This window comes from Mandrillus leucophaeus, unplaced genomic scaffold (assembly GCF_000951045.1).
Source record: "Mandrillus leucophaeus isolate KB7577 unplaced genomic scaffold, Mleu.le_1.0 Scaffold669, whole genome shotgun sequence".
Taxonomy (NCBI): domain Eukaryota; kingdom Metazoa; phylum Chordata; class Mammalia; order Primates; family Cercopithecidae; genus Mandrillus; species Mandrillus leucophaeus.
Genome location: NW_012107241.1, coordinates 302,490 through 327,657, shown reverse-complemented (window position 1 = coordinate 327,657; position 25,168 = coordinate 302,490). Strand labels below are relative to the sequence as shown.

The window sequence follows — 25,168 nt, the reverse complement described above, 5'->3', positions numbered from 1 at the left end:
TCCCATAATTATTGAAAACCAGAGCAATTGCCATTCCAAAATAATACTTTACAATCCTCTACTTAACCAATGATAGTCTTCAAGATCCTGCCTTATTGGAGCAAAACTTCCAGTTCTTATCCTAGATTTCATCTTTCCTCTTTTAACTCAGAAAGACTCACTCGCATCACATTGAATGATATAGCTCTCCCTTACATGTCAACTAATAAACTCAGCTTTGTTTTTCATTTCTACGGATCTTCGCATGCATTATAAATTTCCAAGAAGAGGATGGAGTATATGGTCTTTTCCAAGCTTATCCAGCTACAGACCATTTTTCTCAACGTGTCTCAGACTAGATTTCCTGCTGTCTTCCTTAAGGTATATCTCTAAAGCCACCTCTGTTTTTATCAGGACCTTATCACTCCATGGTATTCACAAATGACCAACTAACTTGGGGATCAGAGTGTAAAAATCAAATATGAGAAAATATAAAGCATAATACAGACACATTAGAATGCAGATAATCATATACTTACCAAGGTATCTAATCTAGTGCCTGACCAAGTGGCTCACCACCAGGTCACTTTGAATTACAGATTCGTCTTGCAAGTCTAAATGACTCTAATTACAAAAATGCCATGTACACATAGCTCTTCCAGAACCATTCACTTTCTATACCTGGTGTTCAGTCAGACTTGGATTGAACAACTAGGAGAGTGCAACTCCTATGCAAACTTTCAGCTGGGCTCACTTCACTATCACTAATTACCCCTGCCACTTCTTCAGCTTTTGGGAAATAACCTCTCTCTATCCTATTTTCCAACAATTTTTCTTTCTTTTCTTTTTTTGAGACAGAGTTTCGCTCTGTCGCCCAGGCCGGAGTGCAGTGGCCGGATCTCAGCTCACTGCAAGCTCCGCCTCGCGGGTTTACACCATTCTCCTGCCTCAGCCTCCCGAGTAGCTGGGACTACAGGCGCCCACCACCTCGCCCGGCTAGTTTTTTTGTATTTTGTAGTAGAGACGGGGTTTCACTGTGTTAGCCAGGATGGTCTCCATCTCCTGACCTCATGATCCGCCCGTCTCGGCCTCTCAAAGTGCTGGGATTACAGGCTTGAGCCACCGCGCCCGGCCTCTAACAATTTTTCTAAGAATAACCATCTTTCCAACAATTAGTTCTTTGCTCTGCATCAAGTAGTTTTAAAGAAATAACCCAATGCCCTCCATATCTACTATTATTGCTTTAGTCCAAGTACCTGATCTACAGTAAGAGCTTCCTAAGTTATCTCTCCTCATCCACTCATGGTCCCCTCCATTCTCCTCGGTGACCAGAAAGACCTTACAAAGGTGCATATCTAATCATGTTGCTCAATTAATAAAAAAACTCCAATGGCTTTCCGTTAATTTTATTTTATTTATTTATTTATTTATTTATGTTTTGGAGACAGCGTCTCACTCTGCTGCCCAGGCTGGAGTGCAGTGGCGTGATCTTGGCTCACCGCAACCTCCACCTCCTGGGCTCAAGTGATCCTCCCACCTCAGCCTTCCGAGTAGCTGGGACCACAGATGCATGCCACCACACCTAGCTAAGTGTGTGTGTGTGTGTGTGTGTGTGTGTGTGTGTATTTTTTTGTAGAGACAGGGTTTCACCATGTTTCCTAGGCTGGTCTCAAACTCCTAAGCTCAGGTGTACCAGCCTCAACCTCCCAAAGTGCTGGGATTACAGGTGTAAGCCACCATACCCGACCAGCTTCTCATTAATTTTAGCAGTTAATTTGACCTATAAGACCATTAGTCTATTAGGTCTGATCTCTGTCCACAGTATCAGGTCTCACAAATTCCGCTATTGCTCTCAGACCACAGCCACACCAGTCTCCTCTCAGTTTCTCCAGTATACCAAGCTCCTTCCCATTTCAGAGCTCTGGTATACACAATTTCCCATTACTTCAAGTATTCTTTTTTACTGACCTCAGTGAAAGGAAGACAAAATCTTGGGACCCCAAACTCACTGTGCCAAAGGTAAAAGCTATGCTTGGGAACTGAATCATGCAAAAACTGCCTTCCTTTTGTTTTGTTTCTAAACACATACTTTTTGTTTCTAAACATGTTTGTTTCTGAAATTCCTTTTGTTTCTAGACACTTTTACTTTACTTCACGTTTACTATACCTTATAGAAAATGCAGATCTATGCATAACTGACTTTGTCCCCACTACTTGTTTTTCAGCTGTAAAACGTGGATTGCTGAGCACTTCACAAGAATGGGACTTCTTGCTAGCTGCCTACCCTCCCCTTTTCTTTCTTTCCTCCTTCCTTTCCTGCCTGCTCTTTCTCCTTTAAATATTGAAGTCCTCAAAACGCTCTTTGGAAAAAGCACAGGCCACAGATGCTACTGTAACTTGTGTCTACTTTTCCATGGTGTGTCCTCAACCTTGGCAAAATAAACCTCTAAATCAATTGAGACATCATGTCTCAGACACTTTTTGGTTTATACCCCATCTCCCAACCTCACCTCCAGCCTCAGCTTGCCCAGGCATTCCACAGACTCAGTTCAAATGTCACTATTCAAGAAAGCTTTCCCTAACTACCTCTCTACCAGCACCACCGCCAGGATTAGGACCTCCAGTTACAAGTTCTCATAGCACTCCGTATTTCTCCTTTGGAGAACTTACAACAATTATAATTAATTTAATTAATCATAATTAAATAACCACAGTTAGTGGATAGAGTCAGTTATTTAAACTGTTTTCTTCTTCCCCAACTCCTTCATATCATACACACACACAACCCGTGAAAGTTAGATCAACAAGAACAGATATTACATCTTTCTTATTCTCCATTCTGTTCCATATACCTACCACAGCGTCTTGTAAGAGCAGTAACTCAATCATTGACAAATGAAGGACCAGATAACTGCACTGACAGAATTCAGATCACATCACATATGGATTATATCTTTTGTATGTAAATATATCCTCTATTATGTAAATATCTCATACTCCATGTTTTCAAAGTAGAAATTGATTACCACTGATATTAGATTAGAATCCCCAGTTTATATCATTCACAAAAATAAATTCCAAACCTAATCATAAAAAGGAGAAGCAAAAAGTAGTAGAAGAAAATACAGGAGAAGCCTTTATGACTTTGGTGCAGAAAAGATATTCTTAAATAAAACACCTAATTTGAAGCCACTGGAGGAAAGAGTGTAACAGATTTGAAACTTTAACACTACAAAGTTAAACAATAATCTATAACAGTAAGGAAAACATTAATATTAATATTTAAAAATATTCAATGAGATTATAGAGAAAAATATCTTGTATACAGTACGTTTTCATGAATTTAGTCAAGTTGACATATAAAATTAATATATCTCTTGCAACATATATGTAAAATGATTAGGATCTAGGATACATAGAGAACATCTAACAACCAATTTAAAAAAACAAAAAGTCCAATAGAAAAATAAAACTCATAGGAAAACTACAAATTACCAACAAATGTATGGAAGAAAGTTCAGTCTCACCATTAATGATGGAAAGGCAAAGTAAAACAATTAGATATTGTGTTTGCCCATTAAACTGTCTGAGATTTACAATTTGGCAACATGATGTAAGGGCATGGATATGGGGGGAAAAATCTCATACACTGCTGTTAAGAGTGTAAACAGGTGCGTTCATTTGGGAGGAAAACTTGACAGTATTCATTAAATGTGTACAACCTTTAACCCAGCAATACTCTTTCTCAGTATCCGTCTTTGTGCATGTATGCACAAAGAGGGTGATCATTATAGCATTGTTTGTAACCCCAACAATTATAAAAACATATGTTTTCAATAGGCAAATTGCTATTTACACTATGGAATGTTATGCAGAAAGTAGAAGGAATAAGGGAAATTTTTATTTACTGCTATCAACAGATCTCCAAGGCCCACTGCTAAGAGAAAACAAATTGAAGAATTCAACATGAACACACAGGCATACACATATGTACACAGAAAATAATACTATTTACTTTCTGTGGATACATATGTACACAGCACATGAAAATAAAGAAAAAGATCTGGAAGATAAACACATTCGGGTCATAAGAACAGCTAACTTCTGGAGAGAGAGGAGGAAGCCAGGGTTGGTAAAAATGTCATTAGTGGCCGGGCGCGATGGCTCACGCCTGTAATCCCAGCACTTTGAGAGGCTGAGGCCACCGGATCATGAGGTCAAGAGATTGAGACCATCCTAGCCAACACTGTGAAACCTGTCTCTACTAAAAATACAAAAATTAGTTGGGCTTGGTGGTGCATGCCCGTAGTCCCAGCTACTCAGGAGGCTGAGGCAGGAGAATCACTTGAACCCGGGAGGCTGAGGTTGCAGTGAGCCGAGATGGTGCCACTGCACTCCAGCCTGGCGGCAGAGCAAGACTCCATCTCAAAAAAACAAAAGTCATTAGGGTTATCCATTCACAAAATCTCTTTTCTTCGCCAAACTTGTCAGGCTTCTGAAACTCCTCCTAGGGCTATTGGTGTACTTCCTTGTAAGATCTAATGTTAGCAAAGAACTCTAAGTCCTTTAGCAGGAACTCCCCCATCCTTGATATCTGACCATCTTTAATACCTGGTCAGGGTCCTCATCCTCCACCATCCCACAGGTGGTATCTGATCACCCTGACCTGTCTTCAGCAAGAATCCCATTAGGTTGACTTAGCCAGAATCCCCCTTATGCCTGATGGTTCCCCTTAGTAATTTTCAATCTATTGGCATCCCAAACTCCAAAAAAATTTCCTTGACTATAAATTCCCACTTGCCCATTCTGTATTTAGAGTTGAGCCCAATCTCTCGTCCCTACAGCAAGACTTCATTGCAGTGGTTTACCTTTCCTGCTCCTGAATAAGGTCTCCCTTACCATGCTTTAACATGTATCACTGAATAATTTTTTAACACTGTAATGCAGCAAATGTTTAGAAGAACATGTTTATGTATTATTTATGCACTTAATACTAATATTTTTAAATATTCAATGAGATTTACAGAGAAAAACATTTGGTACCCAGTAGGCTTTCATGAAATGTATATTTCTCTTTGTATTGGGTAATTTTATGTGTCAACTTGACTAGCTAAGGGATGCCCAGATAACAGGTAAAACATTATTAGTAGGTGCGTCTGTGAGGGTGTTTCTGGCCAATATGGTGAAACCCGGTCTCCACTAAAAATACAAAAAAAAAAAAAAAATTGCCGGGCATGATGGCGCATGCCTTGTAATCCCAGCTATTAGGGAGGCTGAGGCAGGAGAACTGGGAGGCGGAGGTTGCACAAGACTGTCTAAAAAAAAGAGAGAGATTACATTTGAATCAGTAGACTAAGAAAATCACTCTCACCAATATGCGTAGGCACCATCCAATCCATTGAGGGCCCAAACAGAATAAAAAGGCAGAGGAAGAGTAAATTCACCTCTCTCTTCTTGAGCTGGGATATCATCTCCTCCTGCTTTCTGGCCTTCAGACACCAGCACCTCAATCTCTTTCCGGTTCTCAGGCCTTCAGCTTCAGACTGAATTATACCACCAGCTTCCTTGGTTCTCCAGCTTGCAGTTAGCAGATGTCGGGACCTTTCAACGACCATAATCATGTGAGCCAATTCCTTATAATAAATCTCCTTTTATATGTTTATACATACCCTGTGTGAAAGGAAAATATCTGGGCCCCCAAAATCACTAAACTAAAGAGAAAATTCAAGCCAGGAACTGCCTAGGGCAAACCTGCTTCCCCTTCTATTCAAAGTCATCCCTCTGCTCACTGAGATAAATGCCTATCTGACAGCCTCCTTTGGAAGGGCTAATCAGAAACTCAAAAGAATGCAACTATTTGTCTCCTATCTACCTATGATCTGGAAGCCCCCCTCCCCGCTTGGAGTTGTCCTGCCTTCTGGGTTCACACCTATTAGTTCTGTTTCGCTAATACACTCCCACTTCACCAAAAGTAACTAATCCTTTGGTTCAAACCCAGTAAACAGATCCCAGCAACGTGTCCCATGAAAACGAGGTGGCACATGGCACGTGGAGAGTGGTGACTTACAGGGTAAAAGGGACGAGAGCAAAGGAAAATGTCAGGTATGGGCAGAAAGGTCCCCAAAAGACAAAAACGAACAAGTGAGATCAGGGAAGACAGCCTGAAAGTAAAGAAATACGAAGCAACACTCAAAGGGAAAGAAAGAACAGTGATACCATAACTATTCTCTTTCTGAGCTTCTGATGTTCCATTCAGTTCATGGGCAATGTATCATTTAGTCCTCAGAGTAAACGGCATTATTATACCCATTTTCTATGATGCACAATAGGGTTCAAAGATGGAGTGATTCGGCCGAGGCCCTGCTGCTGATGGTGAATGCAAGAGCCAGTATTCAAACCTAACGCTGCCCTTTTCTACCATGCTGCAGCGGACAATGCAAAGAAAAAAAATATCAAGAAAAACACGTAGAGGTATCCAAATGAAAACAAACACACAAAAGATTAAAAACAGAAAAGAAAAAAGAAAACCCTTGCAGAAGGTATGCGTGTAAATGAAAGGCCCAAGATGTTAATTCATTCGCTGCAGAGTGGAGTTGGGGGCCGCGGACGGAAGCTGTGGGGTCCGAGGCTTCTTCGCACTGGGTGCTCTGGGAGCACGGAGCCGCAGCCCGCGGAGGGCGCATAGAGAGGACCAAACCTCCTACAGCCTAGAAAGGCTCCAGCGCGGCAAGAAGGCGGGGCGAGCGATCGCTTCCGGTTCCGGACGCAAAGGCCCCACGTGTTCCGACCCGCTAGGCCCCGCGCGGCTCGGATCCGGCGGCGCTATTTCGGTCGGGAGTGGGTGGGAGAGAAGCCGGGGCAGGGGAGGAGCCGCTGGAGCTGTCGGAGCCGTGAGTCCTGAGTGGGCTGGGCCGGGCCGGGCTGGACCGGGCCGGACCAGATCGGGCAGAGCCGGGCAGGGCGGGGAGGAGGGGGAGGGACCGGAGACCCCGCCCCCCAGAGCTTGGGGAAATCGCCGTGTCCTGGGGAAGGGGTGGCGGCGGTGTACTGAGGGGGCCGAGACGTTGTGGTCTCTGTGTTTCCTGGTGGCCGGAGCCAGTGTCTCCGAGGACATGGATGGCGCTCCTGGCTTCCTTTCCTTTCCAGCCACCGCCCTCTGCCCCCTCCTGGGGCCTGCAGAAATGTAGTTAGTCCGTACCTCGTACCTCCTAACGCTTCCGCGCCAACTGTCCCCCCGGAACCGAGGGAGGAGTGGTCTAGGCCCCTTTATTTTCCGCAGCCTTTTCTCACCCCTCGTCATATTGCTTAAGATCGTCTCCGCGCGCTCCTTGCCCCGGCGAGCCCCATCTCCTTACACCACTAAGCCCCTCTCAGCCCCCCGCACACACTCAGATACATTCAATCGTGATCTTATCACCTGTGATGATAGTAGTCCTTGGCGTCCATTTGGCCAGTGGCTTTTCAGCTGCCACTGTGACAGACCCTGAGCTTCCCCTCAAGCCAGTAACTGCTGTCTCCTCTTGCAACTTTCCTCTCCTCCCACTCCTAACAGCCAGTTTTGGCACCTCTTCTCAGCACCAGCGTTACTTTTAGCAGGGGTATACCTACTTCTTGAGTGTCTTGACTAAAAGTTGGTTAGTTTGTGTGCCATGGATAGGCTGCGTGCCTTCAAAAAGGTGTCAGTCTAATTTTTATTTTTCTAAACAATGAATATTCTCATCTAGGCCCTTTGATAATCCTGTCTGCCTTGGGATCTGTACTGACCTCCCCAGAGGGAGACTCTTAGACCCAGCCTTTCTTAGACAACCTTGGTCCTGGGGAGCAGTGCCACATCCCAGGCTCTCACTTAAGAGACTGGGCTTAGAACTGTTGCTTTTTCTCTATCCACGCTCTGCAGGTGACACCCAGGGCAGCTACACTCAGAAGTCACAAGGAATGCTAGTGGAGCCCCTCATCCCTCCCAGCTTCTCTTCCAAGCTGCCCGGTGGGGCTTGATCCAGGAAGCTACTTCAGAAAGGTTGTGGGATAGCCATGGGAGGTTTGTTGGTGGGAAGCGTGTGAATGCGGAGCAGTCTTGGATAACTTTTTGCTGTTACTATCTAGCATAAGAGGGTGGGCAGGGTTGGAGAGAGGACAGGAATTATTCCTCCTGGGACCAGACACCTGGGATTCATAATCTTTCACCCTTTCTCCTCCAGCTATACCCTTTTTGTACTCTGTGTATATACTATATTGCAGTAGACAATCATTCCAAGGGTACAACAAGGTTTACTACAATGTGAGGGACTCAGCCATTGCAAATTGTACAGATGAGGTAAGTTAAAGGTTTACATTTTTTTCCCCAGTAAATTTGGCACAGATTTAAAAAGTGAAACAGTTCTAGACCCCTTGCTTTTCCTGTTCTCTCACCAGCAAACCCTTTAATTTGGCCAGCAATGGCTTTCTGCATGAACGCCAGATTCACTTCATTTGCTAGGTGGTGGTTCTCAAACTTACTATAAGCACCTGAAGGGCTTGTTAAACACATATTGCTGGGACCCAGCCCTAGAGTTTCTGGTAATAGGTCTGTGCTAGGGCTTGAGAATTTGCACTTCCAACAAGGCTCAGGTACTGATGCTGCAGATCTGGGTTCTTCACTTTGAGAACAACTACCTTTTGGCCAAATGTGATACATATTGCAGTAGGTTGGGGTTCAGAATACCTTTGAGTACTTCTGTGTTAGAAACTAGTAATCCGATCTTTTGTGGATAATCACTTAGGTCTGAATATTTTGTTCGCAAAATTAAGAAAGCGTACCTAAACAAATGCTATATGCCAACTTTGAGGTGAAGTATTGATGAGTTCTTCCCCTTGATTTTCTTAATTCTCTTGATAGGGACCTCACATTTTGATCGTATATATTACATCGGGATTCTGGACTGTTGCTGTGAATTCCTAGTATTGCTAAAATCCTGCTATTTCTTAACTACCTGTTAAGTTCCTCAAGGTCGGAGCTTCTGCTTTTTTTCATCTTTCTCTGCCCAGTACCTTGAATAGTGTGGGACACATAATTGACACTCAGTAGATATTTCTGTATTGAACTCCATCCCTTATCCTCCTCCCTTCTTGATGTTTTTCTCCACTGACCTTATGCTACACAGTAAAGCAGGGCATGATTATGCCACCTGATTACCCCCAAGAGATTGGAATCAATGCTAATGCCAAATTCCTATAGCTATCCCTGTGAATGGTTTATTACCCCGGAGCCCTGACACCTGCTGATTTCTGAATTTTCAGTGCTTCTGTAATATGTACAAGTTGGGGGAGGAAAAATAGAAAGCGTAATAAAACTCAACATGCATTTATTGAACACCTTTTCTACCAAGGACTTGACAAAGTGGTAGGCGCTGGGAATATAAAAATGACTAAGGAGACCCTTGCTCTCAAAGCCAGGGCTCACAGTGGGAGACAGACATTAAGCCATGCTCACGCAAGAATGGCTTCTGAGATTCCTTCTTTGGATCATGATTTAGTCTTCAGTGGAAACCTGGTGCTCCTCAGCTTCCTCTGGTTCAACAGGCAGGGATCTCATCCCTTATCGTCTCCTCAAAGTTAAAGGAGCCTTGAGGAAAGCCAGAAGGAAGTCATCTAGACGTAGAACAGGGGATATCCACACAGGGTGTGTTAATGACAAAGCTAAAAACATAGTAAATGACTTTTGAATTTACTGCCGTTATGAATTACCTATAGCAACACCTCAGGTCAGCTCTGTTGTATATGTTATTTCCAATTAAATGGTGGTTACTCTGACTATCTGATTGGCATTGATCGTGTTCATTGTAGGAATTGCATACATCTAGTTTAACTCTGTCTGTCAAATGAGAGCACTTGCTCTCATCAGGATTGGTGTCAGGTTTGATGTCCCCTCCTTTTCCTGTTTCAGGTTAATTTGTGATGTTCTGTTTTAAACTGAGGCATATAGCGTGACCTGCTTTATTTAGGCCAGTAACTGCTTTGGGGTAGTTTTCCTGAAGGTTAAAAAGCCTGGCTTCATGATGGAGGTTAACCAACATGACCATGATGGACAGGTGTATAAATCTGACCTCCTAAAAGTCTGTATTTGAGGCTGAGTGCAGTGGCTCACACCTGTAATCCTAACACTTTGGGAGGCCAAAGCCGGCAGATCACTTGAGCCCAGGTATTTGAGACCAGCCTGGACAACATGGCAAGACCCTGTCTCTACAAAAAATTTAAAAATTAGCTGGGTGTGGCGGCATGTGCTGTAGTCCCAGATACTCAGGAGGCTGGGGTGGGAGGATGGCCTGAACCTGGGAGGCAGAGATTGCAGTGAGTTGTGATCTTGCCACTGCACTCCAGTCATAGCAACAGAAGAAAACCCTATCTCAAAACTTAAAAATCTTTATTTGGCCCCTAGCTCTCTTCAACCCTTGAATAAATCTCTCTCAGTGTCCTAGGCTGATACATTATGGCCCAGATATTCAACAGAGATAGTGTATATCCTTGTTCCTCTCAAAACTCCTCCTCATCAGCATCAAAAAGCTGGTTCAGTTTTCTACCTTTAGATAAAGAATCAAACCAAGATTCAACATGAGCTGCTGTGACTTGTCCAAAATGACACCTCTTTACAACGTAGAGCAGGGGACAGAACACAGGTCACCCTCCCCCGAAGGCAGCTATCTACTGTCTAACATTGCCTCCTAGGCCTGCCATATATAACCATCAAAAACATTTTAGTTAAGAATAAAGTGAATTGTACAATTTTTATTTTTCATTTTTGTGTTTACATTTACTCTCAATGACATATTTATTCCCACCTAATATCTTGAGGCTAACCACAAAATCTGCAGCATTTCCAGGCAGAAGATACTTGTGTCTTAGCGTCCGCTGACTTCCCTGTATCACCTACTACATACTTGACCTCTTTTTCTTTCTTCCTGTCTTCTCTTTCTCTATACCTTATTCTCTTTCTTTGGAACCTATTGTAACAAGTTTTGAGCCATTTCTCCCCTCGCTACTCAAATATCACTTTTATGAAGGGGGAAAAAAAAAACTTAGGTGGCAAAAATATATTACAAAAACAGTTTTAAACATGGTCTGAAGCATACTGGTCATGTGTTAGAAGGCCAAAAGCCAGGGAATTCACTCCCTTTCATTCATTGTGCCATCTAGGTTAAGTTTTCATAGGTCTTCTTGGTACACTGAGTTTGCCTCAGATTGTCTCCTGCCAGTTACAGGGAGTGGAGAGGGTTTTGATATATTGGTAATTAGAAGCATTGCTGATATGGTCTTTGGTGGGAGAATGTGTGTTTAAAGTTCCTTCTCATCTGTATTCCAACACTTTCATTTAATCCTACTTCATAAAGTGCCTCCAAAGCAAGGATTGTTTTTTGGTTTAGCGTGGTTTCTTTGATATAACAATAGACAGATCAAGATTTTCCTTATGCCATCTATTTTTTTGTAATTATGATGAAGTAAAGAACTGTTTACTTGTTTATCATTTAAATCTTGCCTTCTTCCCAGAAGGATTTCAAATAGCTTGAAGGAAAATGAATAAAATATATTGAGCACCTACCCTATGCCAGACTCTATGCTGAAGGATTTCTATAGGTTATTTCATTTACTCCTTAAAACAACCACATGAGATAGGTAGTATTAGTCGCATTTTTGGAGCTAAGACTGAGGCTTAGGGAAATTGTGTTACAAGGCTAATGAGCGAGGTCGGGGATTCAAACCCAGTGTTCTAAGGTCCCTAACCGTTACGTGGAAAGCTTAGATAAGCGCTTGTATATAGGACAATTAAGAATAAAAGAATATCTCCATTAGAAGGATTGTACTGGGCTAATCTTTTGTTTTAAAGAATAGCAGCAGCATTGGAAAAGAGCGGTTAACAGTTTTTATTAGTCAATGTCTATTCTAGAACACTGAGAGGAGCGGTTGACAGGCCCTGGTTAGCCCCAGCAAGTAGCCATATTAAAATTCCCACATTATAGGCCTGCATTAAGGTGTAAAATAAGAATGGGGACTGGAAGGGATATAAATATCTGCTAAATATAATAATTTCAGTTCTAATCACTGTTTTCTTCTGAAGATTATTTTCCAGTAAATAGGAAGATCACTGTCTCTCCTTTAGGTTGACAGTATATGACTACAGACTTTGTCATTTAGGGTCCAGAAAGATCACCCTAGCTGGTAGCATTTTAAGGTACAGAACTAGATACTTCATTGCCTGTGGTTTTCTGTTCTCGTAAGAGAATTGACCGTGGGTCTTCACTGCCACGTGATACCTTCAGATAAGGGGCAGAGACAGCTGGCCTGAGGAGTGTATGAAGGTCTTACCTTCATAGCTCCTCTCCAATCTTGTGCATCCTAGGAACACTCAAGACACTAGGTTGTATCTTTGCAGATATTGTTTTAGTGTCTTCTGGAACCAAGTCTCTTAATCCTGGCCTGGTTTCATATTCTCTCTATTCTTGTTATAGTTTTTATCTTACTCTGGAACTCTTCCAAGGACAGAAGTTGAAGAAAGGTATTAGAATAGCAAAGGCAACAAATTGCAAGGTATACTTGTGGCATAGCACATCCCATTAATTATAGAATAAAAGCGCAACATCTGTTTTCTGCCTCTAATATTAATACTTGACATTTGCACAACACATTTTAGTTCATGAAGCTCACATCTCAGATAATCACTGAGTTAGGAGACTGGTTATCTGCAGAGGGCTTTATCCTTTACAAGGGCTCTTGTGTATGTTACTTCACGAAACCTTCAGGGAAGCTCCAGCTTCTTGAGGATCTGGGGCTGGGATGTACATCTTTGGATACCCCAGTTTGGTGCTGTGCACAGCACTGCTGTATCTCCTTCATTTCCCATCTCTTACCCCACCAAGACTCCTTCCTTCATTCCTTCGATTGCTGATCTGTTTTCCTTCGTCTTCCTAGGCTGCCAAAGTAAATGCAAAACAAGCAACAGAAATCTCAGCTTGTGATTTCTGAAGGGGGGTTTTAAATGGCCAGTTTGGTGTGGCACTGTTATATATTCTTTTTTCTTCGGAGAGCAACGCCCTCTGAGAGAGCAGGAACTCTTCTGTCAATGCATACGTTGTAGGATCCATCCTGTGGAATCTCTTGTACCTTGTGCTGCATGAAAACAATGAGGATTCCAAGTCTACTTCACTGGACATCGGTTCTCAAATTTTTAAGATACTAGAAGTCCTTTCATTAAGCCAAAAGACCCTAGGTATTAATTCCGTCTTCCAGGGGTAGGAGTTGGGGTGAGGGTTGGAAAGCTTTATCTGGATAAATAATCAGTATTGTAGTTCCATTTATTTCATGTCTGATTTTGTGCTTATTAAAATTGATTTGAATCCTCAATGGAAAATGATTTTTTTTTCAAATGCCCAGTGTTGTGTGACTTGCATTTGGATTATTCCTGGTGCAACCTGAAGATTTCTTGTGATGAGTTGTGGTTCTGTCACCTTGGGAACCACTAAGAGAATTCTTACAATCCAAACAATAAATGTTTTTTGCCCTGTGTATGCCTTTATCCAGCACACAGTTTGCTAGACTTATGGATGAATATGGGTTAATATGACATGGTATCTATCCTTCTGGAAACAGACTTTTAAAACCTTACTAAGCATTCTCTGCATTCATCAAATATGAAGTGAGTGCCTGGTGCATGCCAAGCATCGAGCTGGGCACAGCATGTCCCTGCCCTCAGAGCTTTACAGTCCAGTGAGTTCAACAGAAGATGAAAAATTTTGATGACACAGAAAATAAACACATGTGCATGCTGTGATGGGGGAGATACAAGTTCCCGTGGAAGCATCATCTGGGAGGACCAGGGAAGGCATCTTGGAAAAACTGAGATCTGAAAGATGGGTAGAGTTAACCACATGAAGAGAGTGGAGAAGGGTACTTCAGACAGGGTGAACAGCATCAGGAAAGCCCAGGGAGGGTATAGAAAAGAAAGAACAGTAATTCAAGCAGTGGCTTTCAATGGGAGTGGCAGTCATGGAAGGAAAGAGAGGTAGCAGGGACCAGGTTTTGAAGGGCTTTGAGTATCACATTTTAAGAAGTTTAAATTTTAACCTGAGGTCACTGGGAAGCCATTGGCAGATTTTGTATGTTAGGAAGTTCACCACTTACCTACTTGGAGTATTGCAGGTGAAGCTAATGTGGATGGGCCTCCTGCCCATTATTAAATCCTGTTCCTGTCTGCCCCTGCTGTCTCTCCCTCTCTCTCTCTGTCTCACAAAAGCTAAAGGAAAGCATATAGGTTCCAGAAGGAAAAAGAAATAACCACTAGAAGAATAAGTATAAGCTGACTTCACTAAGGCCCAGTGAGATTCCAAACCAAAATAAGGTTTCTAGGGTTTGAGCTTTTAATACTGGTACTGCAACAGGGAGACAGGACTTGGGGAGCTGACGCTGTGTGAAAGTTACAGAACTGAGCAGCCTGCAAACCTGGACCTTTGAACATCTTCCCACTGACCCAGGAAAAGTACAAGGAAGTAGGTTCTCCAGAGCCTTGGGTAGGCCAAACATTACTTGAAGGCATCGGTCTAAATAATACACAAAAACGTTATTCAGGAACACTCTGGGAAATTAACATAAAAACTGATTTGGCCAGGCACCGTGGCTCAGCCGGTGGTAACAGTGCTTTGGGAGGCCAAGGTTGGAAAATCACTTGAGGCCAGGAGTTCCAGGCTGTAGTGAGCTATGATTGCACTACTGCCCTCCAGCCTGGGCAACAGAGGGAGAGTTTTTAAAAAGCAAATTGTCCAAGATCATTGAAACCATTAACACTTAGGAAAAAACAAATGAAATTACACTCAAGGGGCTCACATTTAAATCCAGGGCTCTCAGGACTCCGAAAGTAAAAAGATGGGCATAAAATAAAAAATTACAAGCCACTTGAGAAAAAAGTAAATCACCATGAGGTAGAGACAGCAGAGGAAAAATTGCACATGAAAATCAAGGAATTAGGGAGCTATCCAAAATAGACTATGAAAGTATGTTGCAAGTGATTGAGGATAATGAAACAAAAAAGTCATAAGAGTATGAATTAAAAGGGTTTTGAGAAAGAATGAAGATAATATGGTCATTGACTATAAACTCATTTGATGGGCAACAACAGATGAGACACAGCTGTTAAGAGTGGATCAATAACCTTGAATGTGGATGTGAGGCAATTGTAGTACAGCACAAAAAAGATTGAGAAACGAAGGAGCCCTTAAACTGCTTGTGGACACTGGTCTGGAGGGGGACAGGATGAAGAAAACCAGTCATGGAGGTTGAACTAAGTCATCTCTCCAATGTATCAGTGCCTGTTATGAGCCAGTGCTGTTGAGGAGCAGAGGATATTGTAATTTTTTTTAAAGTTCCTATTAATACCTTCTAGTGGGTCATAATGGCTCAACCGGGGGAATGGCAGTAAAGATGAAGAGATGGATTCAAAAGACATTTTTTAGAAGGTGGAATTAACGGGATATGGTGAATAATAATAAGATAGTAAAAGCATAATGGAGGAAACAATGGTTCTTCCTGTTACAATAGGAAGAGCTTTGGAGTAGAGTTTTATTCATTTTACATGCATTTATTGTGCACTTTATTATAGGTATTGGAGATTGATGGAAAATGCTTCCTGACTTCAAAGAGTTTCACAGGAAAGATAAGCGATGGCTATGTAATATGACCGATACTGGGATAGAGAGGTGCCCAGGTCACTATGGGAGGACTTAGGTGATTTCTAACCATGTCTAAGAGTAGGGGAAATGGGATCAAAGAAAACATCTCAGAAGACATGAAGCCTGAGCTTATGTCTTGAAAAATTTAAAGTTTAACCTAAGCAAGGATAAAGAATCAGAAGAAACAGCATGTTCAAAAGCTAAAGAACATGGGACTCGTGTGCTTTGCATGTACATACGTGTATGTGTGATGTCTGAAAGGATTGGAGAGGAGGGCGAAGAGAATAACAAGATGAACATCAACTTAATGTAGAATGCTTTGAAGTTTGTGTTTCACTTAACAAGACAGCAGGGAGTGATGGAAGGATCTTAGATAGGAAAGGGACATGAGCACATTTGCCAGTAGCGCTCGTACTGGTCATAGTGGGAATGTGAAGGTGACAAATCTGGAGGCAGGTAGCTCACATTTGGAGGCAGTTGCAGTCATCCAGAGGAGAAGTGAGAGGGGCCTAAGCTGTAAATCATGGGAATAAAGAAGACAAGACCCGTTAAAAAGAAAGAACACACCATGTAGCGTGGAAAGGGGAAGGGTGGAGGGTAGTCTGTGCAGAAGGAACAACCTTCAAAAAGACATGGAGGGCTGAAAAGTCACCCTGTTGTAGGAAGATCAGCAATACATTTTTTATAACCAGATAACCAGGCAATACAGGGAAAAGGTAGGATCTGAAGCTTGAAAAATAGCTTGGGGGCTAATTGTAAAGAGCTTCGTGTCATTCCCAGGATTTTGGAACTGATTTTACTAACATTAAAAAGGTTTTGTTTTAAAATATTGAGTAATATATAGTTGGAACCATAATTTAGGAAGATAACCGCTGGTGCCATCACTCTTCTAAGCAAAGGTAGTAATACATTTAATCCTTATAATAAATTTATTAGATGAAAACCATTATTATCTCCCTTCTATAGACAGAGAAACCAGCATAAGGAGAATGAGAACTTGCCTATGGTCTCACTCTGGAAATACCTAGTAAGCGATAGAGCCAGGATTCAAACACAGGTAGCTTGACTCCAGAACTTTCGCTCATAACCTTACACACCTCCCTCATGGTTGGTGTTTCTCAACCATGGATACACTTTCGAACTGCATGTAGCATCTCTAAACATACAGTTACCTGGATTGACTGAATCAGAGTGTCTGAAAAATGTGTGATACTGTGTTTTGCAAAACCTCCACAGGTAATTCTGTTGCACTTTGCTCATAGTTGAGTACTGCAGGGATCTCAGGAAGTTAGAGCAGTAGTCCAGGCAGCAGATGATGAAGGCTGAAACTAAAGTGGTCTGTAGGAAGGAAGAGGAGGGAGCCGATTTGGAGTCTTGAGAGATGGAATTGGCAGTGTCCATGAAGTGGAAATGCAGTATTTTCTCTTGGAGTATGAACCTTGCCGAGGAAGGGGGATAGAGGACCACACCTTTAGTCGTGGATTGTCCTCTCCCAACTGGATGTGTTGATTTATGGTTATGGAGGTTGGGGAAAAGAGGATTTAACCATTTGAAGAAGTTTGTATAGGGGATTATGATTGAACTCAGACTGTTGTCCTTGTGTATAGTTTCATGCTTATACTCTTGTTTGTCTTTACTTCTCTATCCAGGGCCCTTGGCAGAAAATCCTCACTGTGTCCAGGCTGAGGCTGGGGTCTAATGACAGTGTGAGCTCTAGATGGTGTGAGACCACCCCAAAGCCAAGAAATGGCTACAGCCGTGGAACCAGAGGACCAGGATCTTTGGGAAGAAGAGGGAATTCTGATGGTGAAACTGGAAGATGATTTCACCTGTAGGCCAGAGTCTGTCTTACAGAGGGATGACCCAGTGCTGGAGACCTCCCACCAGAACTTCCGGCGCTTCCGCTATCAGGAAGCCGCAAGCCCTAGAGAAGCTCTCATCAGACTCCGAGAACTTTGTCACCAGTGGCTGAGACCAGAGAGGCGGACAAAGGAGCAGATTCTAGAGCTGCTTGTACTGGAACAATTTCTTACCGTCCTGCCCGGAGAACTACAGAGCTGGGTGCGGGGCCAACGGCCAGAAAGTGGCGAGGAGGCGGTGACGCTGGTGGAGGGTTTGCAGAAACAACCCAGGAGACCAAGGCGGTGGGTGAGGAGGGGGAGTCCTGATCTGTGTGATGTGGAGGGGGACTATTTGCTGGAAGGCTGGATTTGGGGGAGGGCTTGCAGGATCCCCATAAATTATTAGTGGGCTCTGCCCTCGGGTTGCTCATAGATCCATGAGCCCCACGGATTAGGGGGATGTGTGTGTATGAATGTGACTTTCTGGATTTTGGAACACCTGTGTAGGGACCGTCTGAGGGGTCTCAGCCACTAAAGGGTCATGGCTTTGGTTTTCCCTTCTTTGAATGTTGAGCCTTGGGTTCCTGGAGAGAAGAATTTTGTGACTTCCTCAAAGGTTCTCATAGATCCCCAGTCCCAGATCCCCCTTCCTGGCTGGTCAGCTAGGGAAGCAGGCAGCAAGGAGAGCTACAGGTGGGACAGGTGGAGATGGGAAGGAGCCTTGGGTGACGGGTTCCAAAGCTAGGGGTGGTGAGAGAGCATTGCAGGCCTGCGCATCCCATGCCTCGTTCTGGGGAGGATAAGCTTCAGCTCCTCCTTGCCTGCTGCGTTGGAACTGGAGTTTCCCCTCCTTGTCTGGGTCCCTCTGGGAGTGTTTTCTCTAGACATCTTCTCCTAAAATAAGCTCCCATGACAACCAAGAACTTCCTCCTGACTCCATGGTGACTGGAAGTTGGAATTATTCCCAGGTGACTGTCCATGTTCACGGCCAGGAAGTCCTGTCAGAGGAGACGGTGCATTTAGGAGCGGAGCCTGAGTCACCTAGTGAGCTACAGGATCCTGTGCAAAGCTCGACCCCCCGGCAGTCTCCTGAGGAAACCACACAGAGCCCAGATCGGGGGGCACCGGCAGAGCAGCGTCCACAGCAGGAAGAGGAGCTCCAGTCCCTGCAGGAGAGCGGTGGGAAGCCTCAGCAGAAGGGGGGGATTGTGGCAGAAGGCAGGCAAGGAGGGGGATGTTTCTCCTGTACCAGGAGAGCTGGGTAGACTGCATGGAAAGAAATCACAGAATCCAGGATGTCAAGAGGAGACAGAACCACCAGCTAGAGTCCCCTAAAAACACGGCCAAGCTTAGATAGCAGATTGTTGCTTGTTCTCTTGGCATTCTGATGGTCTTATAGATGATGGGTGTGGGATATGGGAGCTACCCTTAGGCCTGTGTCTTGGTTCCCATAATAAGAAGGATAGGGCCACCTTCTTACCAAAGATGGTGGGGGATGCCTAGATTTTTGTCCATTATTGGGGCACACTGCATATTACTGATCTTTGCCTTCTTTTCTTCATAGAGGTCCCAGTGCCCCAGGAGCCAGACCTTCCCGCAGAGAGGAGCTCTGGAGACTCAGAGATGGTAGCTCTTCTTACTGCTCTATCACAGGTGTGCCCTAATTACCTCTGTGCCACAGAGAGTTTGTTTGAAGAACCACTGGGCATTAGCCACACTAAACAGGCGAAGCAGGATACACATTTACACTCTTGCCAGTTTTAAGCTCACAGTTCTGCAGATGCCTGGAAGGGGAGGAGAAAGGGGAGGAGATAATGAGATAAATTATCATACCCTCTATTGGATCCATAGGCGCCAACGCCTGTTTATTTGCCATTGACTAGAAAAGCTAACAAAATGAGATTATTTTGTAACACTCCAGTACAGCTTCGAAGTTGTCAAATGAGGGTTTTTTAGTTTTTTGTAAGTATGACAGACTGTACTGCTCAGACATTTAGCAAGTATTCACCATGATCAAAGCCCTGAAACTAAGCCGTGTGGCTGGAGGAAAAGAAATAGAATTCATGTATGGTTTTAGATTGTAATCTAACTGAGGAAAAAGTCTTGTTTTGGCTATAGAGTGTAGAAACTATTGAAAGTGATTAGAGTCATTGAGGAAAATTGACTAGAAAAGATAAATTTTGCAAAAATGTATGTAGCATTAAAGTGTCAAGTAGGGATGATGATTTTTAAGACCTTTCCTAAATTTTAAACAATACCTTAAAGAAGAAGAACATAAGCTGGTCTTCAGGGAAAGTGATGGCGTTGGAGGGGGCAGGGCCAGTGCAGAACGCTAGGGGAGAATGAGTTTAAGCAGCCCGCCACTTGAGCTCCTTTCATCTCCTAGATGGAGTCTTCCTATTGTGTGACTTTCAACAGGTACAAAATGCGAGGCTACCTGTAGCGTCACATTTTGATGAAATCCTTATGTGGTTTCAGGGACTGGTAACGTTCAAGGATGTGGCCGTATGCTTTTCCCAGGACCAGTGGAGTGATCTGGACCCAACACAGAAAGAGTTCTATGGAGAATATGTCTTGGAAGAAGATTGTGGAATTGTAGTCTCTCTGTGTAAGGAATTTCAAGTATTCTAGAGTATTCTAAGCCCAGAGATCTTTTTCCTGCTGGAAATTTTGGGGGATCTTAGACCTTAGATTGTATGCAGTGAACTTCTCTTATGCCCTCCCCACCAATAAAATTGAGGGATTAGGTGCAAAATATGGTGTCCTTTCAAGTAAAAGATAAATGTTTGGAAATGGAAACCTCTAATAGGGAAACAAACTTGTAATATTACAGCTTTAGTGCAGAAATATTTGAAGTAAGCACATGAGTGTTAAAACAAGAGTTGGAGATACTCTTTCTTGAGTATGGGAAAAGAGGATAAGGTGTACAACGGTGTAATTATTGAGTTGCAGGTGAAAACCACAAGAAAGACAAGAGATACGCAGTCCTTGGTTAAAAGTACACAAACTGAAGAGATGAACGTTTTCATGACCTGAGCTAGCTGTGTATTTGCTCCACAACCTACCAAATAGGAAAGGTCCACTGTTAACACAGGGAATTGTTGAGCCAATCGTGATATCCTATTTTCCCTCTCTTGAGCAGCATTTCCAATCCCCAGACCTGATGAGATCTCCCAGGTTAGAGAGGAAGAGCCTTGGGTCCCAGATATCCAAGAGCCTCAAGAGACTCAAGAGCCAGAAATCCTGAGTTTTACCTACACAGGTGAGGAATGACAAAAAGGGTCTTACCCACCCTGAGCCGGCAGTTCCTCTAGGCAGTGCTGCTCTCTCTCTGTAGGGCCCCGCTCTCATCAGTTCTTCTCACATGTCAGCCAGTACTGCTTTCTCCTTCTGACAGCCATTTCTTCTGTCATTTCCCTCCTCTTTTCTCCTCCCATCATTTGTCTGATAGCAATGTAATACAAAAGGGTGAAAGAGAAATGCTAACTTTTGGAATTGCAGATAAACCATTTACTGTACAATTCCCGTAAACCCTCAGTTCTCAGTCTCTGCATTTACAAAATGAAGATTATATTTCTGCATACCAAGGTTTGTTGATAGCATAACAATATGAGAAAGTGCTTGGCACAGGACAGGCATTCCATTGAGTCTTGCTGTCTCAAACCCCTTCTTAAAAATGTCCCCGTTGTGTAGAAGGCATTGTTGCCACTACAATGACCCCTTTTTTCCTCTCACCCTTTCTACAGGAGATAGGAGTAAAGATGAGGAAGAGTGTCCGGAGCAGGAAGATCTGAGTTTGGAGGATATACACAGGCCTATTTTGGGAGAACCAGAAATTCACCAGACTCCAGATTGGGAAATAGTCTTCGAGGACAATCCAGGTGGACTTAATGAAAGACAATTTGGTACAAATATTTCTCAAGTGAATAGTTTTGTGAACCTTCGGGAAACTACGCCCATCCAGCCCCTGTTAGGGAGGCATCATGACTGTTCTGTGTGTGGAAAGAGCTTCACTTGTAACTCCCATCTTGTTAGACACCTGAGGACTCACACGGGAGAGAAACCCTATAAATGCATGGAGTGTGGAAAAAGTTACACACGAAGCTCACATCTTGCCAGGCACCAAAAGGTTCATAAGATGAACGCGCCTTATAAATACCCCCTAAACCGGAAGAATTTAGAAGAGACCTCCCCTTTGACCCAGGCCGAGAGAACTCCATCTGTGGAGAAGCCCTATAGATGTGATGATTGTGGAAAGCACTTCCGCTGGACTTCAGACCTTGTCAGGCATCAGAGGACACATACAGGAGAAAAACCCTTCTTTTGTACTATTTGTGGCAAAAGCTTCAGCCAGAAATCTGTGTTAACAACACACCAAAGAATCCACCTGGGAGGCAAACCCTACTTGTGTGGAGAGTGTGGCGAGGACTTCAGTGAACACAGGCGGTACCTGGCGCACCGGAAGACGCACGCTGCCGAAGAGCTCTACCTCTGCAGCGAGTGCGGGCGCTGCTTCACCCACAGCGCAGCGTTCGCCAAGCACTTGAGAGGACATGCCTCAGTGAGGCCCTGCCGATGCAACGAATGTGGGAAGAGCTTCAGTCGCAGAGACCACCTCGTCAGGCATCAGAGAACACACACTGGGGAGAAACCATTCACGTGCCCTACCTGTGGAAAAAGCTTCAGTAGAGGATATCACTTAATTAGACATCAGAGGACCCACTCAGAAAAGACCTCCTAGCTAGGTCCCCATGTGAGGAGATCTGCTTTCAGCCCTCATCTGAGGGAGGTGAGGAATAGGAAAAGCCCTCTTGTCAGCCTGGGAAGACCTTTTCAAGGGAGTCTCCCTGACCTGCCCAGATCTGACATCACCTCTTCCTGCAAACTAAATACAAGCCTGGGCAGAACCTCTCCGTCGTCTTCTACACCTTGAGGAGATGTTTCATCCAAAGTACAACCTGAATTGAGGCTTCTCCTTTACTGGAGTGCGCCTGCCTCTACCTCATGGGTATACAGTAGGAGAATTAAGAGACTTAAGAGGTTGTGGTTACTGTATCGTCCAAAAAATAGGCTGTTACATATCCTAAAGACTGCTCAACAGCTTCAGGTTGAAAGTGGCCAAGGACAGCCCCTTAGGTTTGGGAAGGGACCAGCCTGAAGGATTCTGTCTTTAGTGGGGTCAAATCTTAAAGCACACAGCTCTGAACTCAAGACAGGAGATTTGCGTCCTCATGGCTTTGCCACATATTCACAGGATAACTGTATAAATCCCTCGCTGTCTGATTCACTTCTTACCATGCACTTTCCTTTGATGCTGAGGAGAAAGGGAAGTGGGCGAAAAATCTCAAGGCTGCTTCATGTGGACCTTGTCAAGCTGCTCCCTCCCCCAATGTCAAATTTTGTTATCAGGTGCCAAACTGCTAGAAAGGAGGGCCTAGTCAGAAGCCTCTTTCCATACGAGTTCTGGTTTTGTTTTTAATATTTTTTTCTATTAAAATACTCATGCATTTAACCTTCCCATTATTCAGCCAGTCTCTTGGTTTCGTCCCTAGCACTTCTACTGCAAGTGAGGTGGTAGCGTTTGAGTACTTATTGAGTAAAGCATATTCAGTCGTAATGAAATCATTCACATTTCCTCATATGCACAAGCCCACCAACCCCTTCACACCCCCATCACAGGGGCGGTGTGAGTAAGGGGATTTGGGAACAGTGTCAAGTTACAAAGGCACTGTAACAATTACAGAATCATGATTGCCATGGGCCACTTTATTTACATGAAGACAACTGGAAAACGGCTAAGACCAAATTATGGAAAATAAGAAAAAGCTGTTGCTGGCAAGACCATCAAAACTATTCTCCTGACACCCTGTTCCCATCATCCCTGACTGAGTACTCTGACGTCACGGAAAGTGTTGAACCTGGGACCCCGAGGAATTCACCAGGAGTAAATGGCTTTCATGTATTTGTGTTGTTTGCTTTTTCTTACGTGATTTTATGTTCCTATAACTAAGAACTAAAAAGTAGCATCTCATAATGGCCCAAGGATCTCTGTTGCGGTTAAAGGTTCCTTGGAGATGAGGCTGAATAATTGTGAACCTCACCTGCTCTGATTGTGGGAGTGGCAAGAACTGGGGAGACATCCTCCTTAAGTGGAGCACAGGGTATGGGGTTAAAGCATGAGAGGGAGAGTCTTCTGTGCCTGGTTTCTTCTCCTCTATCTCATAATGCATTATGGGCCAGAGGAATAGGGGAGGGTTAATAAGACTCCAATCCTAATGGCCCAACAGGGAAATTCTCATTTTGGTCAATGATTCTGATGGACTGGTTTGGTTTTAATACCAGGCAACCGTTGTCCTTCTGGAAATATATATATGAAATAAATAAAGGTAACACTTGCAGCCAAGTTCCCTGGTTTCTGGGACTTCCCATCTTACCTGTTCCTTTTTCCAGGGCTTCAGTGTCCTGATACTTCTGAGGGTGATTCGTCCTCAAATCTGGGAGTACAGAGTATTTTTCCATGAGGAAAGGAAGGCTTGGGATGATTAGCAGAGCCCGGTGAAATATATGCACTCTGAGTTAAGAACCAAGCCTGGAGTTTGCAGAAGATACTGTCCTAATATGCAGGCATTTCTAAACTATGTATCTAAGCCTAAGCATAGCTTATCCTGGGTGAAATGTCACAGCCACAAAAGATAATTTCTCCTAGCTCATACTTAACCATTTATAAAGGTTGATAAAATACTGGCAGTGACAGAACAAATTGACTTTTTAATTTTCTTTTTTATCTGCATTATTCCAATAAATGAGAATCTGTCAAGAGTTCTACACGAGGGAAAGCTTGAGAGCCTGGTCCAGTTTGTTGGAACGTCAAATAGTCCTATTGCTGATCTCCCTGCAGAGTTTCATAGGCTGACAGGAAATCTCTGGTCCCTTTTGTAAATTACTGAGTTTTTTGAGGTTCTTGGAGGGACATATTGTCTCCCAAATCGGAACAATCAGAACCACAGTTTGCAGCAGCAGGGAAGAAGCAGTGCAGCTGAGCGTGAGCAGGGAGGTTGGAGCACAGGGTGTGTATTCAGAGGGGTCCTCTCTAGTATCTTGGGAGCACTAGAATTCTACCATCCTTGAATACTATACTAAGTTTCTGAGGGAGAAAACGGTGGGATTTTTAAGATATTATTTGGAGGAAGTTAATAAGCTACTTAGTTAATGGAATTGCCAGGTTGTTGGAAATGTGCTAATGAAGTATGACATTAAAAATGATAATATAAGGATACTTGACCAGATAATTTAGGAATAACCAAGAAATATTTAACCTCTTCACCACAGTCCCAACAGAAATAAATGCCCAAGAGAGAAAGTCAAAATACATTTTTATTATCTGGGACTTGGGCCTCATATTCCACAGCAGAATCTGGTAACCTCAGATGAACTCCATGGAGAATTTCATAAATCAGATTAATATCAAGGTACTAAAAACCCACTGAGAAACCTGTTGCCCTCTTCAAAGCACAACTGAAGTAATGGATCTAATAGAAGATACATTGTTTCCACTGAGCAGTAGAGTAGAAGAGGAACAAAAGCCCAGAGATGGCAGAGACAAGTTGTTCCAGTCCCCTTCAGTCAAGGCAGCAGCCTCTGGACCACCCTGCCACATGC

General features: G+C 43.5%; 1 protein-coding gene across 3 annotated transcripts; it reads left to right on the top strand.

The window, feature by feature from the left end:
- Window positions 1–6,734: 6,734 nt before the first annotated feature.
- Window positions 6,735–23,912, top strand: ZNF202 (zinc finger protein 202). Of its 3 annotated transcripts, none has more exons than XM_012001640.1 (9): window positions 6,735–6,869; window positions 7,877–7,996; window positions 8,218–8,293; window positions 17,318–17,816; window positions 18,478–18,688; window positions 19,074–19,162; window positions 19,988–20,117; window positions 20,652–20,771; window positions 21,256–23,912. In XM_012001640.1, exons 4-9 carry the CDS (start codon window positions 17,415–17,417, stop codon window positions 22,248–22,250), a joined length of 1,947 nt encoding a protein of 648 aa, XP_011857030.1. In that variant the 5' UTR covers window positions 6,735–6,869; window positions 7,877–7,996; window positions 8,218–8,293; window positions 17,318–17,414; the 3' UTR covers window positions 22,251–23,912. The 3 variants fall into 3 exon arrangements, with proteins under 3 accessions (XP_011857030.1, XP_011857029.1, XP_011857028.1); XM_012001638.1 differs by having other exon boundaries at window positions 6,744–6,869; window positions 8,178–8,293; XM_012001639.1 differs by lacking the exons at window positions 7,877–7,996; window positions 8,218–8,293.
- Window positions 23,913–25,168: the final 1,256 nt, after the last annotated feature.

What these genes read in the sequence shown, in the direction of transcription:
- ZNF202 (XM_012001639.1), top strand. Translation starts at nt 17,415, where the DNA reads ATGGCTACAGCCGTGGAACCAGAGGACCAGGATCTTTGGGAAGAAGAG. An exon ending in CCAGGAGACCAAGGCGGTGG is followed by an intron (nt 17,817 to 18,477) that starts GTGAGGAGGGGG and finishes AATTATTCCCAG; the next exon opens with GTGACTGTCCATGTTCACGG. An exon ending in TTCTTACTGCTCTATCACAG is followed by an intron (nt 19,163 to 19,987) that starts GTGTGCCCTAAT and finishes ATGTGGTTTCAG; the next exon opens with GGACTGGTAACGTTCAAGGA.